We start from the raw sequence: 24,129 nt of genomic DNA, 5'->3' as shown, positions 1-24,129 counted from the left end.
GAAAATATTATAAATTACTGATATTTAGCGACTCGAAAGATTCTTTATTAACAACTTATTTTCTCATGCTTCTGCTGACCTGTCTGCAAGGTGTATAAATCGAAGTCCCGAGTGCATATCACAGGTGAGCCCATCCTGAGGTAATTAGCGATTGGGAACGATTCAGAACCTGTGGGTGAATAACCCTTGGTAATTTCCCCAACAGTTTTCCGGACGACAGACTGCCGGTCGGGGACATGTATTGCAGCGCAATACTCAGAATGCTCGTTTATTCTAGAGTTCTCCCAAAGCCGCACCGCACGCCCTCAGCCTAGTCTCGCGAACGTCAAAAGCGTGACAGCGCGTGCTTTCCGGAGGGGCGGAGCCAAGCCGAGCAACATATATATATATATACACATCGATAAATTGATCGTGAACCGGAAAATATAATAAATTACTGATATTTAGCGACTCGAAAGGTTCTTTATCAACAACTTATTTTCTCGTGCTTCTGCTGACCTGTCTGCAAGGTGTATAAATCGAAGTCCCGAGTGCGAATCACAGGTGAGCCCATCCTGAGGTAATTAGCGATTGGGAACGATTCAGAACCTATGGGTAAATAACCCTTGGTAATTTCCCCAACAGTTTTCCGGACGACAGACTGCCGGTAGGGGACATGTATTGCAGCGCAATACTCAGAATGCTTGTTTTGTTTATAACCTTCATTATCTTAAACATCTCCATCATATCTCTTCGTAATTGCCTCCTTTCTAATGTATAAAATCCTCTCTTTCAGCTAATCCTCATAGCTGAGTCTAGCTCGGCCCAGAATCAATTTTGTAGCTCTACATTGAACCCTCTCCATGGCAATGATGTCCTTTCTCAGATGTGGTGACCATACTGAACACAATATTCTAGATGAGGCCTCACTAAATTCCTGTGCATCGTAAACAAACCTCTTTTGATTTATAATTTATCCCTCCTATTAATACAACATAAAACCCGATAAGCTTTACCTTTACCTACTTATGGCTGCCGGGCACTGTGGTGTCTGCTTAACCACCATATCTATTGCCATCTCCCAGATCCTTCTCCTGTACGACATGCTCCAACACTGATCCTTGCATCATGTAATCCCTATTTTCATTGTTCTTACCTTTCTTTATGGTAAACTCCATATTCCTTTAGTAAATCTACGCTGTCTTCCTTAAAAAAAAAAATTTTGTATACCAAGTCGAGGCTCGTGTAAGAGCTAACACATATAACATACAATAAAGGGAGCGGGAAACGAGATAGGGAGAGAGAGGGAAGTACAGCAACAGTAGAGAACATGGGACATCAGGGAAACATCGGGAGAACTGTTTGAACGTATTAATAACAGGGTTACATTTGATACTCTCCAATCTTCTAGTACCTGTCCTGACTCCATTGAGCTGACAAATATATCCGCTAACACCACGGTTATCTGCTCCAGCTGAAAGATATCGGCTGAAGTGCACTCGTATTGAGCACAGCACATGAGAGGCACACCCATCACATAGGCAAGACTAGATCGGCACTCGAGGGAGCGCATACCTCCGCAAGGATGAAGAGTTTTACGTTTTGCATCCCAATGATAGGCCGGATCTGGATTCGGACCTGAACCAAAATCGAATCGGCTTGTTCTCGTCACCGAACCAACGCATCCCCCAATCCACAACTTAGTTATAACTCATCCACAACTTTTTGAAATACAATGCGATTTATCGTTTTTGGGCCCATCTCTCAATGGTGAAGAATCGCTTATAAATTAAATAATTAATCGTATCCGAATCCATATTCAGATCTTCATCAGAATCGAATCGATTTGGTCTTGTCACATACACAACCTGTCCACCAATCTTCGTCCAAATACGTCCACAACTTTTTGAGATGTCCTGCTACATATAGGTTTTGGCCATATCTCCCAATGGTGAAGAATCTCTTAAAAAATTATACTAGCCGGATCCGGATCTTCACCAAAATCTAATCATTTCGTCCTTGTCACATACGCTGCGTCTCCGCCAAATTTCGTCCGAATCCGTCCACAACATTTTGAGATATTTTGTACACAAACAAACAAACAAACAGACAGGGGTGGGAACATAACCTCCGCCCACCTTCAGTGGCACAGGTAACTAGAACGCCACTCAGTAGAGCGCATACTCCCGCCGTGGGTCAAGTTGGAATAGTACGATTTCACAAAAGTTTGAGGGAGTAGTTCAGTGACGACACAAGACAAGACAACACAAGACAGACACTGCACAGATTTATATTTAGAATATATAGAAGATAATGTTAAAAAAAACAAGGCAATTTCACTTACATTTTCGGATTCAGCGTTCAATTCCATATAAGTGAGTGTATTTTGAGGCAAGTGTGACTTCAAATAAAATTGTAATCCAGAAAAAACGTTCGTTTCATTCCTTAGGGATACAACATGTAAAACTGGCCCAAACGTCAAAACAAAACTCGCTCATTTTAAGTCGTACAAGCTAATGCGACCACTCATTCTTCTGGGAAGAATCCCGTACACATACTGGTCACACTTATAACTCACCTAAGTCTTTATAAGTTCATCAAATACTGACACCGCGATTGACATTCGCTGAGGTAAATGTTGATTGATATCTCTTCTGAGGTAAAAAAATAAATAAAAAAAAAAGCAGTTTTAAAGCATTATACGTATCAAACGATACATTTTGTGAAACGGGGAAACCGAATACACACTTTGGTGGTTTAAAAATGACAGAATATGTCTTTATTAGGAAAAAAAAAGAACCTTGAAGACGACGCTGCTAACAAAATACACCGCTCTAACGCATAACAACGAGTTCAAACTACATTTACAACAAATATGAAAACTATTTTCATATCACAATGTTAAATATAGAATATATAGAAGATAATGTTATTTAAAAAATGAGCCCTATCTTCCAATGGTAAACAATCCTTCAAAAAATTCCTGGATCCGGAATAATATCCTGAGCTTCACCAAAAACTAATCAATTCTTCCTTATCCCAAGGGCAATCATCCTACCAACTTTCATCCAAATCCGTTCAGAACTTTTCCAGTTATCTTGTTCAAAAACACACGAACACACACACACACACACACACACACACACACACACACACACACACACACACACACACACACACGATCGAATGCATTACTCCCTGGCGGGAGTAATAAAAAGAAACTGAAATATGACATGCACACCATAACAATGAAGAACACAGTGCATTCAACATCGTTGTTTTTGACAACATTGCTCAAGTGTGCATACCTCATACAAGTGCAAGTTGTAAGGAACAGAATATCACAGCAGGAGGTGTTGTCGACTGATTAATTTACAGGTTTAATTAACACCTGCCCGGTTTATTTTTGCCTCCTCCGTAAGTCCACGCATTTTCACCCAGACGACATACCTGAGCACAGCACCTACATTGATAGATAGCGTATAGCAATTATAAAATCATCATGTGGTACAGGGAAACCTTAAGAATACAGTCTTTGTTAGCCATTCTGTTACTTCATTCTAGGATGAATGAAAGCCAAAGTACGGTCACCCAGACAGACAGTTTACCAATAGATACATTGAATACTCTTCACATGATGTCTGATTTTTGAGACATCTGGGATGAATTGCTTCATTCTGGGATGAATTTGGTGGAGAGGTTGGGTGTTCGAGAAGGACGAATTGATTCGATTTTGGTGAAGAACCGGATCAGGATACTTAATTCTTTTTTTAGTGAATCTGCACCATTGAAAAAGGTGCAGACCGATTATGACGAAACTTGGTGGATGGGTGGTTTAGGTGACAAGAACAAGGCGATTCGATTTTGGTTCTGGTCCAGATGCAGATCCGGCCTATCAGTGGGATACAAAACGTAAACTGTTCAGCCTGGCGGAGGTGTGCGCTCTACCGGTCGCTGTTCTAGTCTTTCTTCTGTGGTTAAAAATAGTTTACTATAAGGCGATCTAAAAAGTAAAAAGAACATTTTTCAACTTAAGTATTGTGGTAAGATAAACTTTTCAGGATGTAGTTTGAAAATAACTTCAACACTGCATTTCAGGTAAACTTTTGTGCCACACCTGTAGGTATTGATGCAGCTGTGCATGATGCTGACGTGCAAGCTGCTCCTGTTTTTGTCGAAAATCATCAAGCAGCAGCTGCTGCTGCAGTTGATGTTGCTGCTTGAGCTGAAGAAGTTCATTCTGCAACTGCTGGTCATTTGCCGCAGCGCCGTCCGTTCCTGGCACTGCCGGGCCCCCGTCCTCTCCAGCCACCGGCATTGGTTTGCTGGACTCTATCAGGTGCGGGTGAATAAAAAAAAAGAGATGCACAAATATATAATACAAAATAATTAAAGCCCACACAGACTGTGACTGAAAGCTCAGGAAACAGAAGCTTGCTTGTGACGATTCAATAAACAGCCGCATTGCACATTCTCCATTTGCGTAAATCCGGCGCACGTTTCCTAATCCAGTGCAACAAGATACTTTCAACGTTGAATCAGATATTCTAAGTGTCTTATGAGAAGAGCAAGCCCAGTTCCCAACAAAATTGAGGCAATCAGACATTTTTAGACTTCTATGAAAATGTGCTCCAGGAAATGCAGTGTGTGCTCAAGTTGAAATTCCTCCAGGAACTTCAAGGCCAATCAGCTTGAAAGGAAAGATCACACTGTCGCACAGATTCATGTTTTGCATGCTGCTTCATTCATTACTTGGCCTGCCATCCAGGACGTACACAGAAACTACACTGTATGCTTTTCACTCAGCACTTCCGTAACACGGTATGTGTCCGTATCTAGACACTTCATAAGCATCAACAAAATCCTTCTCAATAATTCATGCAATATTATGTGATATGCACTGCACTTGATAAAGGTCATGTCCACAATAATTTTCCTGCCTTTCCTGGACACCTTTTGACACCTGGACACCTTCGAAGTGATTATCCTTTCGTTTGGGCTTTTCCATCCACATCACTGTAACGACATTACATGATTCATCATTGTGTGCTTCTTATCCCACATGGGCCGATCCATGATCCCACCGGTCCATGAGCCCCTCTTCTCACCCATGCCAAGAAAATATGTCATCAGAGAATTATGTATTTTTTTTACATCGACATTAATTTCCTCTTCCACTGGAGGTGAATGGAGGTTATGTTTTCACCACTGTCTGGTTGTTTGGCTGTGACCAGGATACAGTCACGTGAAAAAGTAAGTACACCCCATGTAATGTTTTGACTTTTTCAACATATTTCAACATACACCTATTTGATCTTCATTTCAACAATATTGATAGATAAAGGTGATATAATATAACAAATATCATGAAACATTTACATTTTGTAGTCCATTGTATAATTTAAATAAACATAAATGCAAATTTCGCATGTGGAAAAAGTAAGTACTCCCTTGGCTCTAATAGGTGGTATTGCCCCCTTTGGCAGAAACAACCTCAAGTAGGCGTTTCTTATAACTGTCTACCAGTCTCTGACATCGACTGGGAGAAATATTTGCCCACTCCTCCATGCAGAATGCTTTCAGTTGTGCGATGTTTGAGGGGTTTCTTGCATGCACAGCTCGTTTCAAATCCCCCTAAAACATCTCGATGGGATTTAGATCCGGGCTTTGACTTGGCCATTCCAGAACCCTCCATTTCTTTCTTTTTCAGCCATTCCTTGGTGGATTTACTGGTATGTTTAGGGTCATTGTCATGTTGCAAGGTCCACCTTCGGTTGAGCTTCAACTTTCTGACAGATGGCCTCACATTATCCTCAAGCACCCTCTGATACAATGAAGAATTCATAGTGGATTATATGATGTTGAGCTGCGCAGTCCCTGATGCAGCAAAGCTGCCCCAAACCATAATATTTCCACCACCATGCTTTGCAGTTGGTATCAGGTTCTTGTGGTCAAATGCTGTCTTTGGTTTTCACCAAACATGTCTTCTGGTACTGTGGCCAAATAGCTCTACCTTTGACTCATCTGTCCAGAGCACATTGTTCCAGAAGTGCTGGTCTTTGCCTAGGTGTTCATTGGCAAACTTTAGTCTTGCCCTGATGTTCTTTCTGGACAGCAAAGGTTTCCTCCTGGCACACCTCCCATGTAGATCAAATTTGTGCAGCCTCTTTCTAATGGTCGACTCGTGCACTTTGACATCAACAGTGGCAAGAGCTACCTGTAGGTCCCGTGATGACATTCTGGGGTTCTTAGAGACTTATTTCAGCATCTTGCGGTCTGCTCTCCGGCTGAACTTGCTGGGGCGGCTTGGCCTGAATAAGTTGGCAGTTATTTGGAATCTTCTCCGCTTTTAGATGATCTTCCGGACAGTCGAATGATTGATTTCAAATTGTTTGGAGATCTTTTTAAATCCCTTCCCAGACTCGTAGGCATCCATAACCTTCTTTCTGAAGGCCTCAGAGAGCTCTTTTGATCTAGGCATGGTGACGCCGCAGTCGCCGCACACTTCAACAACAAAGAGCAAACCAAACTAAATGTCTGAGGTTTAAATAAGACAGGTTCCTCCAAGATCCTCTCTAATGATGTTCTAATCATTTGCACCTTAGCTGTTGCACCTGATTCTAATTTTAGGTATTTGAAGTAGTGATAAATGTAGGGGTGTACTTGCTTTTTCCACATGGAAAATTTGCATATATGTTCATTTAAATTATACACTGGACTACAAAATGTAAATGTTTCATGATATTTGTTATATTATATCACCTTTATCTATCAATATTGTTGAAATATTGTTGAATGTAAATTCTCATTGTAAATTCAATATTGTAAATTCAAAATGTTCAAAATGTAAATGTAAAAAAATGTAAAAAATGTAAAAAATTCAAAATGTAAATTCAATATTGTTGAATGTAAATTCTCTGTTGAATGTAAATCCTCACACCTAGCTCGTCTTCACGCTGTTGAATCCAAAGCTTTCAGAATCATTGGAATCTCCCGCGATGAAGCTATCTCTGAGGGCCTTTCACTCACTCACCGCAGACAGGTAGGTGGTCTTTCTGTCTTCTACCGACTCCTGTCCGGCCTTGCTCCCCCAGCTCTCTCTGTGCTCTGTCCCCCAAATATTCCTACAGGTCGCACAAGATCTGCCAGCAACCCTCTGATGGTTAAACTGCCGATATCTCGGCTCTCTGCTCACCTTCACTCTTTCATTCCTGTTTTCTCCCGCCTCTGGAACAAACTCCCACACTCCCTTCAATCCCACTCTCCCTCCAGGTCCTTAAAACAGCTGTTCACCACCATCTCTTATCTTCCCCCATCCAAAACCTTGATCTTTTCTACCCCCACTAATTCACCCCAGATCCACCTTGTTTGAAATTCCAACTTCTTTCCTGGAAGTCCTGGCAGTGTCCATATGTTTTATACCTCTCCCACCCCCCCTTCCCATGCCTCCCCCCCAAAGCCCTCTCCCTCCCACAGATCTCTCGATGTCTCCATGTCTCTCGGTCCCTGCTCTCAAATGTTGTGTTTGTGTCCTTCCCCCTCTCTCCCCATCTTGTCTACCGCTCCCGATGTTATTTGTTTTATGTGTCGGTTTGTCTGTTTGTCTTTCTGTGTGATTAATGTTCGCTCTTTCACGAGCCTCGATCTTGTACACAAAAAAAAAAAAAAAAAAAAAATGAAGATCAAATAGCTGTATGTTGAAATATGTTGAAAAAGTCAAAACTTTACATGGGGTGTACTTACTTTTTCACGTGATTGTATATCAAAAAGTTATGGGCAGATTCGGATGAAACCTGGTGGACAGGTTGGGTATATGACGCCGATAAATCGTTTAGATTTTGGTGAAGATCCGAATCCACATTTGGCCCATCAGTGGGATCCAAAACAGAAACATTTCAGCCTGGTAGATGTATTCTCTCTACCGAGTACTGTTCTAGTTGGGGACTCAAATGGTTATTGTCATGGTAAAACTTGATGCTACGGTAGATCTGTTGATGATGTCACAGCCGACATTTTTGCAAAAGGTATGCGTAAATAAAATTACAGGAGAAATGACAGAAGGCCATTTTTGCAACAAAAGGATGGAAATATGAATGATAGTTTTAAAGGCCATTTTCCCCGCTGGAGCGGGGGTTAGCCTTGCAGGCCCCATGACAATCATGGTTCCCTGATTGAGGCAATGTTTTTATGGCCGGATGCCCTTCTTGACGCCAACCCTTGGTCGCCTTTCCATGGTCCTCAAACCATGGAAAGTACCTCAAATTTGGCAACACAACACAGAACAAGGCAAATTTTCCTAATGAGCAATATTTATGTACAGTGTACATTTTCATGAATATTTCTTGTGCATTTCTTTGCGGAAGGTTCTGGAGGCCAAGAAGTTAGGGTGAGGAGACTCTCATCAACCGCAAGGAATATGTTTAATGCTTTCTTTCAGGTCATTTGATTTGTTCTTGATTTGTTCCTTTGTACTTTTTCCATTAAATTGTTTTTAATGTTCCATCTGTTCCTTTGACTTGATTTGTAATTTTGCGGTTTGATTACATCCATGATTTTGGCCAAATTTGCTTGCTTCCATTGCTTGATCATCGCCTTCATGGGTACAAAGCTCGTTCGGCAGAGGAGAAAGGCCATCACGTGGGAAAATAACTGGTGTATTCATATCTGGGATTTGAATGGTTCCTTCTGAATGACGAGGTATCGATCTTGTATTCAATAATTTCATTCTCTTGTATAAAGTGAATTTCATTTGGGTCAATTGTATGCAGTTCCCTGCAGCAGATAATCCATGAGTGTGGGAAGCTGTCACAGTTTGGTACCCTTGTATTTTTCCCTAACACGTTTTGTAAGAATGCTTTGTTCATCAAGAGGTTATCCATCGAGCCATAACAGTTTCTTCTGTGTTCTCTTTGTTCTGCTACCAGGTATTTTTGTACAGCTAATTGGATATATAATGGGTGGAACACCCAAAAATGCATTGCCCATGATGGTGGCTTCTTGACACTGTGCTGGATGACATTAGAAGAGCAGGCCAGAGGCCCCATGATGCCAGGGGTAGGAGATTTGTCCATGCACAAACTCATTTTTCTACCAGGGTTCTTTCCGACATCTTTGTTCCTTTCAACTTTATTTCTACTTTTTCACACATCTCTTTATTCATTCTAATTCTTGCTTTTTCTTTATTTCGCTCTTTTTGTAAGCAGTCATACAGTTTTGTATGACTATCAGTCTGTCTAAGGAGAAGTTAATTGTTGCAGAATTTTCTCTGTAACACTCACTTGGCTGTGCCTCGATGGCTTTGAGGGTTGTGGATTAGTGGCTGAAACCCGAATCCTATCCAAGTTCCTCCTGATGACTCCATCTTTGCTCTTTACTGATTCGGGTTCCTTCTGATGATACTCCAATGCAGTATTTGGTTTTCCATTTGATTATGTTTGTCCCATATCCTGATGCTATGTGGACTGTGCTTCCCTGTTGACACACCTCTGGTAGCTTGTACCTGTTCCTGGGTTTGAGCTTGGGGAGTAAATGCTGAAATATATCTATCCCGGATCTTCCCGACATCTTTGGTCTAGGTTCCTTTCACATTTCTTTCTACTTTTTCAAATTTCTCTTTATTCCATTCTTGCTTTTTCTTCTGCAATGTGAATGTAGGCTTTTGTGAAAGTACGGTATTCCCAAGTGGAATCAATATCAGATGCAGTGGAGATTACAGCCCAATCATTTTGGGGATAAGGCAAATTGCAGTCCTTCTCAGTTGGTCTGTCGGGTCAGCCATATTTTATGGCATTGCGTATTATGCTCCCCCTTAATAAACAGGAGATACTGGCTATGACAAGAACATTATCAGAGGAGCCAAGAGGATCAGAGAGGGAACAGACGAGGTCAGATGGAAAGTTAGTCATTATCACATCCAGGAAGGAGGACATATACCACTTGCAGAAATCTGAGTTGGGAAGTTTACAAATTGGGTTTGAATCACAGAGGCCGGCAAGGCCTGAGCTGAAATGCCATGCCTGGTTGTTGCAGAGGTGGCAGCCAGTCGCTCACATTGTGACAATTGAAGTCGCCGAGGAAGAGAAGAAGGGGTAGATGGTTATGAGATGATGCTTGTTAGGTGAGATAGAGGTATTTAAGGAGTAATCATAAATGGCTGGATGGTACACCACACATACACAAACATTAGGTGGATGCTGAAAGGTAGACACAGGAAAAACAATTCCAGTGTTCTTGGAGGGGTTATTATTATCAATGGATAATGATGAATGGAGTTCTCAACAGCCAGAAATACCAGCCCTAGAATGGATGAGGGGTCTGTGTAAAAGGGAAGAGAGAAAGGCTTGGTACAAATACTAAGGAATTGGAGACGTCCTATGTTAGTTAAGACTTGAAACAACCATAATGTATGAAGCCTGAAATTTACCAGAAATTATCATTCAATAATAAAGCAACACACAGTATATGTACTTTATTTATCACCTATATTCATCACCTTTTTTAACTGTAAAAGCTGCAACAAATCATGACGGAATCTTTGGGATGACTCGTATGTTTAAGTGTCTCTCCACTTTACAAGTTTCTTGGCCTTGTCTCTATCTCCTAATCTCCCAGTATCCATTCATGCATCTCTGTCTCGTATCACGTATGAGTCTGTTAAAGAACCCTGAGTGTAACTATGTTCCAGAATTTAAGGGATATAACAACATCATCACATTGTCTAACCAGGAATGCATGATCTCATGAACCCTAAGCATGCATTGCCCCCATGTGGCTTCCTGGAAGAAGTTGACCATGCTAAATTGATTTTTTTGGAGCATTTGGGAATTATATTCTTTAGAAAACCATGAACTCACAAAATAAGTGATGTAGAGAATAATATCAAATGAACACAATTTGACTGTTCTGATTTTTTGATTTTTTTTAGAACAACTGCATCACAGAAACTTGATTAACAATTATTTCCTCATAATTCTGTTAATTGGAGATCTTCGCAACAACTTTTATTATAATTTAAAGAATAAGAATATTTATTTAATAAATAAAAAGAGCACACTCAAAAGTTATTCCAGAAAATAAAAAGGCTTCAACATGTGAAGCCAATTTATTTTCTGGAATAACTGGAGTAACAACACCTAAGGCCATGTCACAATAATTTGTGACAGAAGAAGAAGAACCACGCCATTCATATATTCAGATGCATAGGGCTGACGAGGCAGTTTTTTATTGGCTGGGGGAACCACTCTGGACGGGTCGCCACTCTGAGGCAGGATACTCAAATGGCTCATTGTTCCCAATAGGTTGGTTCGCAATAAGAAGGATGACAGGCTGAGTAGACCCACCTGGTGTTACGTAACGGCACGACAGAGGGCTCAAAATCAGGACACTAAGATCTTAAGCAAGACACCTTAACCATTAAGACAACGCTAAGCTTTGACTTGTGACAAGTACTCAAACATTCAGAATTGAGAAATAGTATCGTGATTAATAAAGAGAAGGCTATCAATGCAGATTAAATACTAGGACGGCACTCGGTAGAGAGCATACCTCCGCCAGGCTGAACAGTTTATTCTTTGCATCCCACTGATAGGCCAGATCTGGATTCGGACAAGAACCAAAATCGAATCGGCTTGTTCTTGTTACCTAAACAACAATTTGGTGAGAATCTGTCCACAACTGTTTGAAATGTCGTGCAATATATCGTTGTTTGGCCCCATCTCTCAATGGTGAAGAATCATAAATAAATAAAAATGTTATCGTATCTGGATGCAGATTCAGATCTTAACCAAAATCGAATCAATTCTTGCTCGTCATACTCCCAACCTGTCAACCAAGTTATATCCAAATCCATCCTTAATGTTTTGAGAAATCGTGCTCTATGTCGTTTTTAGCCCTATCATTCAATGGTGAATAATGAGCCTGGTGTTGCCCTAGCGGTTAGGGTGCTGGCTTGGGATCCTCGGATCCTGAGTTTGAATCCCAGTCGATCGCTGAATTAACGCCAGGGCGGTTGACTCAGCCTGTCATCCTTCCGGGGTCAGCAAATTTAGTACCAGCTTGCTGGGATGAATGTGCCGGTGTGTGCCCCGGCTTAGAATAGGTACACCGTATCCCTGTGTGTCGTAAGAGGCGACTAAAGGGTTGGCGTCAGGAAGGGCATCCGACCATAAAAACATTGCCTCAAAAAGAGAACCATGATGATTGTCTTGGGGCCTGCAAGGCTAACCCCCGCTCTAGCAGGGAAAATGGCCTATGCCCTTATAAAGGGGAAAAAAAAAATTAAATGGTGAACAATCACATAAAAAATTATTGGATCCGGATCCGGATTCATATCTTCACCAAAATCTAATCAAATTCTTCTTTGCAACATTTCCACCAAGTTTCATCAGAATTCGTCGACAACCTTTTGAGATAACGTGCTCACAGACAAACATACAAATTAAAAATACATTGTGCAGAGCACGATACTTGCAAAATCCCAAAAACAAATTTGACCTCAAAAATAATTGGTGGTTGAATTCAGTGACCTGATATGCAAATCCTGTTCAAATTTCAACTCAATATGATGGGTAGTTCGTGTGCAGCCGCCCAGCTGCTAGTTGCATCATTTTCAGTGGGCACGTCTACCGCTGATGCAATGCCTGTCTATAACCAGCAATCTGGTACTCATTTTGCCGACATCGGAAGGATGATCGGCTGAGTCAACCCCACCTGGCATTAATTCAACGGGATTCAAACGCAGGACCTTAGGATCCCGAGCCCGCCACCCTAACCATTAGGCCAACACCAGGTATAGTCAATATGATGAATATTGAGGATTTTAGAAATTTCACCTAAGTTGTTGGTTGACCTTTGGCCTATGTTGACTTTTTGGCCTATGTTGACTTTTTGGCCTATGTTGACTTCAAAAATAATTTATGGTTGAATTCAGTGACCTGATATGCAAATCCTGTTCAAATTTCAAGTCAATGGGGAGGGTGAATGTGATGCCCTGCCAGTAATAAAAACAACACCTGACAAAGGGTGGATGAGCTCCCGAGGAGAGCCAAGGGTTATCCAGTAAGGAGATGGTGTCTCCTAAAAAACACCCATCTGGTTTGGACCAGTTCAAGTCATACCAAATACATTTGGTCTAAGATGCACAGTCCGGGTCCAATGGACCCGCTGCCCATATAATTTCCATAGAATGCTCTCGAGCCATGCATCCTTGGGTATGTGCTGCCTCCTTGCTTGACGTTCAGCATTTAAATGGACGAAGCATGGACAATCCCTGTCGGAGTTGAGTAGATAGGGGGTGGGGGGAGGAGTGGAGCTGAGGAATTGAAGTTGGGAGTGGGGGGCAGTGTTATACAAGAAGACAGCAGCGACCCGCGGAATTTCCACAGGTTCCTGCTCGTGAATAATATTGAGCATGTTAAACATACACTCGACAAATGTGGAAAAGAAAATGACAAACTTCAAAATGGAAAAAAGGTGTGTGAGCTTTAAAAATGACTATTTTTTTTCCATTTAGGCTACAAATAAGTACAATGTAATTCAAGAATCGAGTTCAAGGAACACCACCAAGCTGTGTATTTTGTTGATTCGTTTATATTTTCATTTTACGTTTGTAGGGTGAGGAATGAACCACCATATAGATAGCTGATTCACTTTATGACGAGACCCGCTCGGCGCTCACAGACACAGAAATAGGGGCAATACACCTGGGAGCTCACCTGGTAGAATAAAGCTCCACACACTGCACCGACTAAAGGTATTCTAAACAGTACCACGGTATTTTAAACCAATTTCAATGGTTGCTAGGAGACAGGGAAGCATGTCAAATCATACTAACGTAATCATAAGACGTAAAACAAACAAAAAAAATACCTATTTTGGGGGGCAACCTCCTCCCCCCATGGACCACCTCAGACCCAGATTTTTATAATGCTGTGAAAAATCACGGGTGATGAAGGCTGTGGTCAAATTTTATTGAAATTGTGTGTGTCGTTTCAGGCAAGAGAGCAAATACCTATCCTTGGGGGCTCAAACCCCCTGTAGACCTCCTTAGACCTCGATTTTTTTGTTAATGCCATGAAGAAACTTTGGCAAAAAAGGACAAATAGCACGATATATCAAAAAGTCGCGGACAGATTCGGACGAAACTTGGTGGACAGCTTGGGTGTGCGACAAGGAAGAATTGATTCAATTTTGGTGAAGATTTGAATTCAGATCTGGATACGATAAATTTTTTAAAGTGAAGCTTCACCATTGAGAGATAAGGCCAAAAACATATAGCAGGATATCTCAAAAAGTTTTGGACGGATTATGACAAAACTAGGTGGATGAGTTGGTTAGGTGACAATAACAAACCGATTAGATTTTGGTTCAGGTCCGAATCCATATCCGGCCTATCAGTGGGGATACGCAACAGGGATACGCAACTCTACCGAGTGCCGTTCTAGTTAGCAGGTGCATTAGAAAACTTCAGAAGAATGTTTAATGCTTATTATTTAAACTATGCCTATTAATTTATAGCACCAAGTTTACTTTTACATTCATGCTGAAAACAAATGGGATTTTAAGATAAGAATTGATAACAGATAACATGTTCCTGGGTTAAACAAGGAATAAGTGGAGCAATAAGCTATGCATGCTCAAAGAGATATGCAAAGCCAAACAAAATATTTGTGAGCAGGATGTAAAAAGAGAATAATTATGTAATGTATAATTATGTTGAGGTGACTTTCGTGGATTCTAAAGAATTTCACAAGCGATCCAATGATGTTCCACAAGCTCTGAAAAATCTACAACAACAACAACAACAACATGCATTTTAAAGGCCATTTTCCCTGCTAGAGCGGGGGTTAGCCTTGCGGTCCCCATGACAATCTTCTCCATTTTGCCCTATTTTCTGCATCTCTCCTTGTTAACCCCCTTGCCCGCATTTCTTCTTCCACCATCTTTAACCCCCTTGCCCGCCAAGTCTTTCTCGGTCTTCCCCGTCTTCTACTTCCTTCTACATTCATTTCCATCACTCTTCTCAACCAGTCACTTTCATCCTTCCTCAACACATGACCAAACCATCTCAACCTGTTCCTCTTCACAGGACCAATCACGGGCTCTATTCCCATCATCTTTCGCAATTCATCATTTGTCTTCCTCTCTCTCTCAACGATACTCTGCACATCCGTCGAACCATTCGCATTTCCACCCTTTCCAACCTTCGTTGCTGCGCTACGTTCATTACCCATGTCTCGCTCCCATAAATCATAACACTTCTCACACGTGCAGCATACACCTTTCCCTTCAGCTTCAACGACACTCCCCTCATCATCAGCACGCCACTCAATTCCCGAAACTTCTTCCATGCACATCTCACTCGAGCAACCGTTGCCGAGCCTGATCCACCTTCTCCATTCAGCATGTCTCCGAGGTAGCAAAATGTTTTCACACCTTCCAGCTTCACGCCGTCTCCAAGATCCAACTCAACATTTCCTCCATCTGCAGCTCCCTCTGTGCACACCTTACATTTGAATGTAGCTGCCACACTGGTTAATGACCCTCTCAGACCACTACATTTTTGATGAACCCACTCAGCGCACATTGTACACTGAATGGAGTTCACTCCGACACCCTTCCTGCACACAGCACACGGCCACTTCCCAGTTCTTTCCACCTCACCACATGCTTTACCACTTGCCATCACCTTCGTCTTTCCGATATTCACCTTCAGACCTTTTGTCTCCATACATTCCTTCCACGTGTTCATCTTTTCATTCAGTCCATCCATACTTTCCGCAATCAACACCAGATCATCTGCATACAACAACTCCCACGGTAAACCCTCCTTTACGTTCTGAGCCAGCACCTCCATCACAGCTACAAATAGTAGTGGACTTAGTACCGACCCCTGATGCACTCCCACCTTCACCTCAAACTCACCACTGTTCCCGTCCTTCGTCCTTACAGCTGTGCGTGCTCTTTTGTACATTGCCATCACTACTCTGATCAACCATTCCTCCACTCCTAACTTCCTCAATGCCCATGTCAATACTTTGCGTGGAACCCGATCGAATGCTTTCTCCAGATCAACAAACCCAAGAAACAACTTCTTCCTCTTCTCCATGTACTTCTCCTGCAACTGCCTCACAATGAAAAGCGCGTCTGTCGTTCCTCTTCCTGGCATGAATCCAAACTGCATTTCGTCGATCTTCACTTTCTTCCTTATCCTCCTCTCCAACACCCTTTCCAATACCTTCATTCCATGCTCCAATAACTTTATCGCTCGGTACGAGCCACACTCCAGAGGGTCACCTTTCCCCTTGTATAGAGGGACGAGGGTACTCAGTTCCCAATCCCCTGGAATGCGGCCTTCTTTCACCACCAGATTACAGATCTCTGTCATTCTCTTCACACCCCAACTTCCTGCTGCCTTCATCATATCTCCCACAACTCCCGTCAGCCCTCCCGCTTTTCTACCCTTCATTGCTTTTATCGCTTCCTCAACTTCCTTCTCAGTTATCTTCTCTGCCGGTCCTAAAACTGGGTTACTCTCTATGTTGCCATCCCATTCATTCTCTGTATTCAACAGCATTTCCATATATCTTTTCCATCTTCCTTTAATTCCATCTGGGTGGACAACGATTTGTCCCACTTCAGCCTTCAAGCAACTCACCCCCATCACATCACACCTCTCTTTCGCTATCTGCTTTGCAATCCTGAATACTGCTTTCTGACTCTCTTCCGAATCCAAGCGTTCTCCGAACATTTTCCTACATGCCTTCTGCGTCTTTGCTACCTCTTTCTTTGCAGCCTTCCTGGCTGCCTTATAACTTTCATGCTCTGCTGTTTCTGCTCCCGTACCCTTCGCCTTCTGCCACTCCTTGAACTTCTTCCTCTTCTCATCAATCCTCTTTCCAACTTCATCATCCCACCACCATGTTTCCGAGTGCCTTGGTGGTCCTTTTGTCCATCCACATACCTCACCAACGGCTCCCAACAGACTAGCTTTCATTGACATCCAACCACTTTCAAGCTCAACCACATCATCCTCGACCCTACTCAGCCTCTCTTTTAATGCCTCCATTACTGTCACCTCTTTCAACCTCCACACCTCCATTCTCGGTTGGTACTTCACCCGCCCAGCTCTCCTTGCACCTTTCACCCTTACGTCGCAGACAACCAAGTGGTGCTGTGAAACAGCCTCCTCCCCCGGGATCACCTTTGTGTCCCGGAGGTGCCCCCTATCTCGCCTACGCACCATCAGGTAGTCAACGGTTGTCGTTGACCCACCTGACGTGTATGTAACAAGCTTATTATCCTCTTTCTGGAACTGAGTATTACAAATCAACAAATCAGCTCCATCAGCAAACTCCAAAATCCTTTCACCTTCTCCATTTCTCACACCATATCCGTAACCCCCATGAACTCCGTCAAAACCATCCATACTCCTTCCCACATGTCCATTTAGGTCTCCTCCTACCACAACAACTTCCTCATCTTTCACGTTTTCCATTAGCTTCTTTATCGCACACCAGAACTTGTCCTTCTCTTCATCGCTTCGACCAACCTGCGGAGCATATCCCGAGATGACGTTCACCAAGAGCTTTCCAATCATCATTTTCACCATCATCAACCTATCACTCACTCTAGTCACACTCACCACACTGTCTCCAAACTCCTCAGAAAACAGGACACCAACACCATTCACGCCCTCCGGGCACCCTTGCCACACAAACTTGTATTTCTGTCCCTGCCTACCCTTCACCATTCTCACACCACTTCCCTTCCATCTCGTCTCTTGCACACAACATATGTCCACTCTTCTTCTGACCAATACTTCCACCACTTATCCTGATCTCCCTGTCATTGTCCCTACATTCCATGTCCCAAACCTCAGAAACCGATCTCCACTTCGGGCTGTACCCTGCCCACATGTAGTTGTAATTGTCATGGTTCTCTTTTTGAGGCAATGTTTTTTATGGCCGGATGCCCTTCCTGACGCCAACCCTCTTATTCGCCTCTTACGACACGCAGGGATACGGCGTACCTATTCTTATCCAGGGTACACACTGGGAAACGTTTAAAACATGGAAATTCTGGGGGGTGGGGGGGACGGCGTCAGCATCACGGCTGCGGTTTAAACATATTTAAATAAATATTTAAACAAAACCATGAAAAACAATCTGGGAAAAGTCTCTAAGTGAGAACGTGGATTTGAGAAAGCAGGAGCAGAGGTGAAAGAACAAACGAGATATAGGGGGCGGGGCACAAGTCGAGACGAGGAGGCCGCACGAGACACCAGGCCGCACGAGGCGCACGAGGCACGAACAAAGAAACGACTAATTACACACAAATTTGCAACAACTACAAAACCAAAACCAAATAGAAACACACAATAACACATACACAACAAAATACGCAGCGGAAATTTGACAAAGAAACGAACGGGAAAACACTCAAACTTTGATGCCGTGGAGAGATCGAAGCAAGCCCCGTCGCTCGAGGGACCGGAAGCGGACTTCTGAAAAATCTACAAGCGAAAGGAAAACTATTTTCACGTTAATTAATTATCAAAATGGAAGTATTAGCCCATTAAAAGTATATGCTGCCAGATAAGCTAATGGCAATGCTTGAATGAATGATCGTTTTAAGGCCATTTTCCCCGCTAGAGCGGGGGTTAGCCTTGCGGGCCCCATGACAATCATGGTTCCCTGTTTGAGGCAATGTTTTTATGGCCGGATGCCCTTCCTGACGCCAAACCTTAGTTGCCTCTTACGATGCGCAGGGATACAGTGTACCTCTTCTAAACCGGGGTACACACTGGAATCATTCATCCCAGCAAGCTGGTACTCAATTTGCCGACCTCGGAAGGATGACAGGCTGAGTCAACCCCCCTGGCGTTAATTCAGGGATCGACCGGGATTTGAACCCAGGATCCTATGATCCCAAGCCGGCACCCCAACCGCTAAGCCAACACCAGGCTGAACCTCTTCTCATGTTATTAAGTATTTTGAAAAGACAACTCTTTCCACATTCTGAACTAATAATTATTAGATGCTTGAATTGATTCAGAATATATTTTTTATGGATGTTGAATTGAATAGTGCTTTCCTAAATTTGGTGGATGAATTATAAACCTAGAATTCAAGGGAACACAATTGCCAGCAACTTGGACATATTTCTTAAGAAATCATTTGAAAGATTAACAAATTAATTTTGCTTTCTTTAAGAAATTCCAAGTTGTAACCTGAAGGTTTGATTTGTAAAGTATCATATTTGATAAATTTCAAACAGTTTGTTATATTTACACGGTTCTTTGTATTTAAACTTTTTTGGGGGGAATTGCTTTATTTAAACTGGATGAATATTTCAACCGGATGCCCTTCCTGCCACCAACCCTGTTGGTCACCTCTTGCGACACACAAGGAATTCAAACAGTTTGTTATATTTACACGGTTCTTTGTATTTAAACTTTTTTGGGGGGAATTGCTTTATTTAAACTGGATGAATATTTCAACCGGATGCCCTTCCTGCCACCAACCCTGTTGGTCACCTCTTGCGACACACAAGGAATTACCAGTGAACTGGTATTCAATTTGCCGACTTCGGAAGGATGACAGGCTGAGTCAACCCCCCTGGCGTTAATTCAGCGATCGACTGGGATTCGAATCCAGGATCCTAGGATCCCAAGCCGGCACCCTAACCGCTAAGCCAACACCAGGCTTCAATAACATACAGAATTACGTAATAAAATGTAATGACCCAATTACAACAGTAAGAATGGCTCCTTATTGTTTATTTATACTCAAAATTGAAAGAATTATAATTAATATTGAGTTTTCTTATGAACATGGCAAAAAGTTAGATTTTATTAGTAATTTGGAAATAAATATTTTCCTCAAGTTATAGACAAAGGTCTTGTCAGCTGTAATTGTTACCTAATTAATTTATTTTGAATGCCTTGCATACGATCACAAAATATACACTGAGAGATTTGGTCTATGTTACAAAATCAATTTTTTTTTCTCAATCACAGTGTGGACAGGCTTTAGAATTTGTTAATTTTTTTCTGTCGATAAATGCGGGTTCAGCATTGGGAACATCAGAGAAAACAATTATATATAAATTGGACATTTATTTATGCTTTAAAAATTCAGTCCTTTAAACAGTTTAAAGTTGGTGTTCATGTAACCTGTGGCAATGTTGACTATTCACTGCTTCTGGCATAATGGTGTAAATCATTACCATGGCTGCTAGCTGTTTGGATTTCCTGGCTGCTTCAAAAGGAGGGAATAAAGGAGGGGGAAGAGTGATGAAGAAAGGAGGATAATGGGATGGTTTCACTTAAACGCACATGCTCAGAATTTACTTTTTAATCTAAGACAGGAGTGTAACATAACGTCACGCTGGTGGTGTTTTCTCAGAAGGTGAGTGAGAGTGGGTGAGGGAAAGGTGAAGGGAAGGCGAGGGGTTAATCCAGAACATACATTATAATCCAGAACATACAGAACATACACAATAATTATTGGACCACTCAGAAAGTGAGATGTGCGAAGAGCAAGATAAAAGACTTGAATGAGAGAGAAACTTGGATATGGGGAAGATATATAGAATGAGTATGCTGAATGCATGGATGTAGGACTCAGGATGGACAAATGGCCATAAAAGCAGGGGGAGGCACGACTAGATGTGTCAGGAGAATTTGAGGCCGACAATATCAGATGTGAGGTCATAGAGTACCACAAGGTATAAATATGCATTGAAAATGCATGTAAAAAATGTTCCGCAAAGTTGGTTAAAACTGGCGGATTCAAAGTTGCACAGAGTTACCTACTCCTTATCAGAGTTTTCAGCAGCAACCCTCAATATTTTGATGATCTTCAGTGGCATTGAGGCATTTTCAAAAATAAATCAGTACTATTATTCTGTATCCAAAGCAGCATTTTACTTACGGTAACACGATAGCATGCAGACAGATGTCATAATGATATGCTCAAAAAGGACTCCCTGTGCATGCATGCTATCTGTACTTTTCCTGGTCAAAGATTTCAATAATAATAATCTATCTATAATTCCAGTAATCTCTGTCTGTACGTTTGTACGTTTGTACGTTTGTCTGTTTGTCTGTTTGTCTGTTTGTCTGTGACCGCTGTTTCTCGACAACTACCGGTCCGATATACTTGAAACTTGCCAGGTATATTGCTGGGGACCCGAGGATGTGCCTTTTCAAGGTTTTAAATTAATCGGACAAGTACTTACCGAGCTATGGCGATTTAGCCGTTCGCCGTTCGCTTTGGCGTTGCGAATGGACCAAACCATTCATGTAAATAGAGGGGGGGGGGGGGGGGGGGGTTCTGTGGTCGTTCGCTTTGGCTTTGCGAATGGACCAAACCATTCATGTAAATAGAGGGGGGGGGGTTCTGTGGTCGTTCGCTTTGGCTTTGCGAATGGACCAAACCATTCATGTAAATAGAGGGGGGGGGGGGTTCTGTGGTCGTTGCGAATGGACCAAACCATTCACATCGAATCATCGAATCACATCGAATGGACCAAACCGTTCGCTTTGGACCAAACCATTGCATGTAAATAGAGGGGGGGGGGGTTCTGTGGTCGTTGCAAATGGACCAAACCATTCATGTAAATAGAGGGGGGGGGGGGGTTCTGTGGTCGTTACTGCCACGTGGTTTCAAAGTTTTTTTTTGTTGTTGTTGTTTGCACGCATGTTTTTTTGCACCCACGTACGGGCACGCCCTAGGATGTTTACACACACACACCCCTACACAAATTTTTTTTTTTTTTTTTTTTTGGCAAGGAACGGGCACCCACGTACGGACACGTCCTAGCTTATATATAGTACGGGCATGCCCTAGTATTAATAATAAAGATACTGCACTTATAATGTAATTGTTTGACAAAAATGGTTGTCCAAAAGGCCAGCAATGGAGGAATGTAGTTGTATCAACTCAATGGAATTATTGAGTTAAAATCACTTGGAAAAAGAGCAAATCAAACCAGGAAGTTGCTGTCATTAGCATGTGTACACAATATAAGCAATGGCACATATTAAAAGAAAAATCGAGAAAATGTTTTGTATCAGTAGGTCAGTAAGACAAGGTGAATCTCAGGAACTTTATTGGATAATCTGAATGAGGCATTTTTTTTATTGTACAGTTTGGTTTACCATTTCTTGAGATAACACCAAATTGAGGATATCGTTAAGAGATTGATGCAACTAAGTTGCAAAGGCATGCGCCGACAAGTAAAGTGTTAACAAAAAAGCTTGGAAAGAAAAAGGGATCTCAACAGGGCATTACCATGGAACACTGCCCAAAATGGGGGTGGTGTAAGATTTTTCACATGGATTTACAACCGCTTGTTGTCAACACTGGGTTCTGACAGTGCTGCTTCACACCTGCTGTTGTCATCAGCAGGATAACCAGTTGAGTCAAAAACTTGAGCAGAAGTATTTTTCTATCTCCAGCAAAAAATCATGCGACACATTGTGCATGCAGGAAATGAAAATCCTTGCATTTGTGATGTTAAAGATATAAGGAAAGAAAGCACATCACATCATTTGCATCGACCAATATGCCTCCACCCACATTGTCTTTGCTTACTCTAACATTGACCAAAAACCTCAAGACCATTGACCTCAATATCTAATCTGTACAAAGGTATCATGGCTAAGCCCAAATCCCTCCCTTAATAACAAATTTTTTTTACCTGGCATGACCTTTGACCTCTTGATGCTAAAATCTAATCATTTCATCTTTGCATAATATATATGAAGTTTGGTCAAAATCCCATCACTGGTTTACCTAGAACGGCACTCGTTAGAGCGCAAACCTCCGACAGGCTCTTCAGTTTGTTTTGTATCCCACTGCTAGGCCGGATCTAGATTTGGCCCTGAACCAAAATCTTACCGGCTTGTTCTCGTCACCTAAACAACTCATCTCCCAAGTTTGGTCCAAATCCGACCAAACTTTTTTTAAACATCATGTCGCTTTTTGCCCGATCTCTCAATGGCAAAGAATCACTTACAAATTAAATAATTGTCATATCCAAATCCATATTCAGATCTTTAGCGAAATCGAAACTATTTGTCGTTGTCACACACCCAACCTCTCCACCAAGTTTTGTCCAAATTCGTCCATAACTTTTTTTCGATATCCTGCTATATATCGTTTTTGGCCCTATCTCCCAATGGTGAAGAATCACTTTTTAAATTCTACAAGCCGCATCCGAATCTGGATCTTCACCAAAAGCGAATCATTTCTTCCGTGTCACACACACTACCTCACTGCCAAATTTCGTCTGAATCTGTCCACAAGTTTTTGAGATATCTTGTTCAGAGACAGACAGACAGACAGACAGAAAGACAGACAAACAGGGGTGAAAACAACCTCCATCCACCTATGGTGGCGGAGGTAAAAATTATCACGGTAAGAGGATTTCACCTAACCTAACCGCTGACATTTGACCTGTTGACTCAAAAACAAATCAGTTCATCTTTACATCATTATACATACTTGTACAAAGTTAGATTTAAATCCCTTCAGCTATTCTCAAGTATCACATTTTTACCTGACATAAACTCTGACATTTGAACTTTGACCTATTGATGGTGAAATCGAATCAGTTCATCTTTGCATCATAATATGTACTTATACTAAGTTTGGTCTAAGTCCCATCACTGGTTCACAAGTTAGCATGGTAACAGAATTTTACCTCACACAACCTCTGACCTTTGACCTCTTGAACCCATAATCTAATCAGTATATCTTTACATCATGGTACATATTTGTACTAAGTTTGACTTAGATTCCTTCAGAAGTTCTTAAGTTATCGCATTAATGAAAACCTATCACGGACGGGTGGATGCACGGACAGTTAGCCGGACAGTTAGCCGGAAGGCCAACCTGAAAACATAATGCCGCTGGCGACCTCGTCAGCGTAGGCATAAATAAAGAGAAATACAAGTAGAAAGAGAGATGTCAAGTTGAAAAGAAGGTAAACACAGGGAGAGTAAAAACAAATAGGACAAAAAAAGCCAACAAAGCAAAGATAAAATTGGATTAACGTGGTGTTGATGTACGTAAAGTGGACCAAATAGCCTCCGCTGCATTAAAATGTATTTTATAAAATCTAACTTGCATTTAACATATTTAA

At 41.9% G+C, this 24,129-nt stretch overlaps 1 protein-coding gene across 1 annotated transcript in view; it reads right to left on the bottom strand.

The window, feature by feature from the left end:
- LOC137430902 (histone deacetylase 4-like) overlaps nt 1-24,129 on the bottom strand; it is a 500,554-nt gene that overhangs the window by 409,272 nt on the left and 67,153 nt on the right. The window contains exon 2 of the mRNA XM_078782462.1: nt 4,097-4,311. Coding sequence (XP_078638588.1) covers nt 4,097-4,297 — 201 coding nt within the window. The 5' untranslated portion in view covers nt 4,298-4,311. The remainder of the gene's footprint in view (nt 1-4,096; nt 4,312-24,129) is intronic.

This window comes from Myxine glutinosa, chromosome 7 (assembly GCF_964187855.1).
Source record: "Myxine glutinosa chromosome 7, kmMyxGlut1.1, whole genome shotgun sequence".
NCBI lineage: Eukaryota > Metazoa > Chordata > Myxini > Myxiniformes > Myxinidae > Myxine > Myxine glutinosa.
This window is presented reverse-complemented; position numbering and strand designations above follow the sequence as displayed.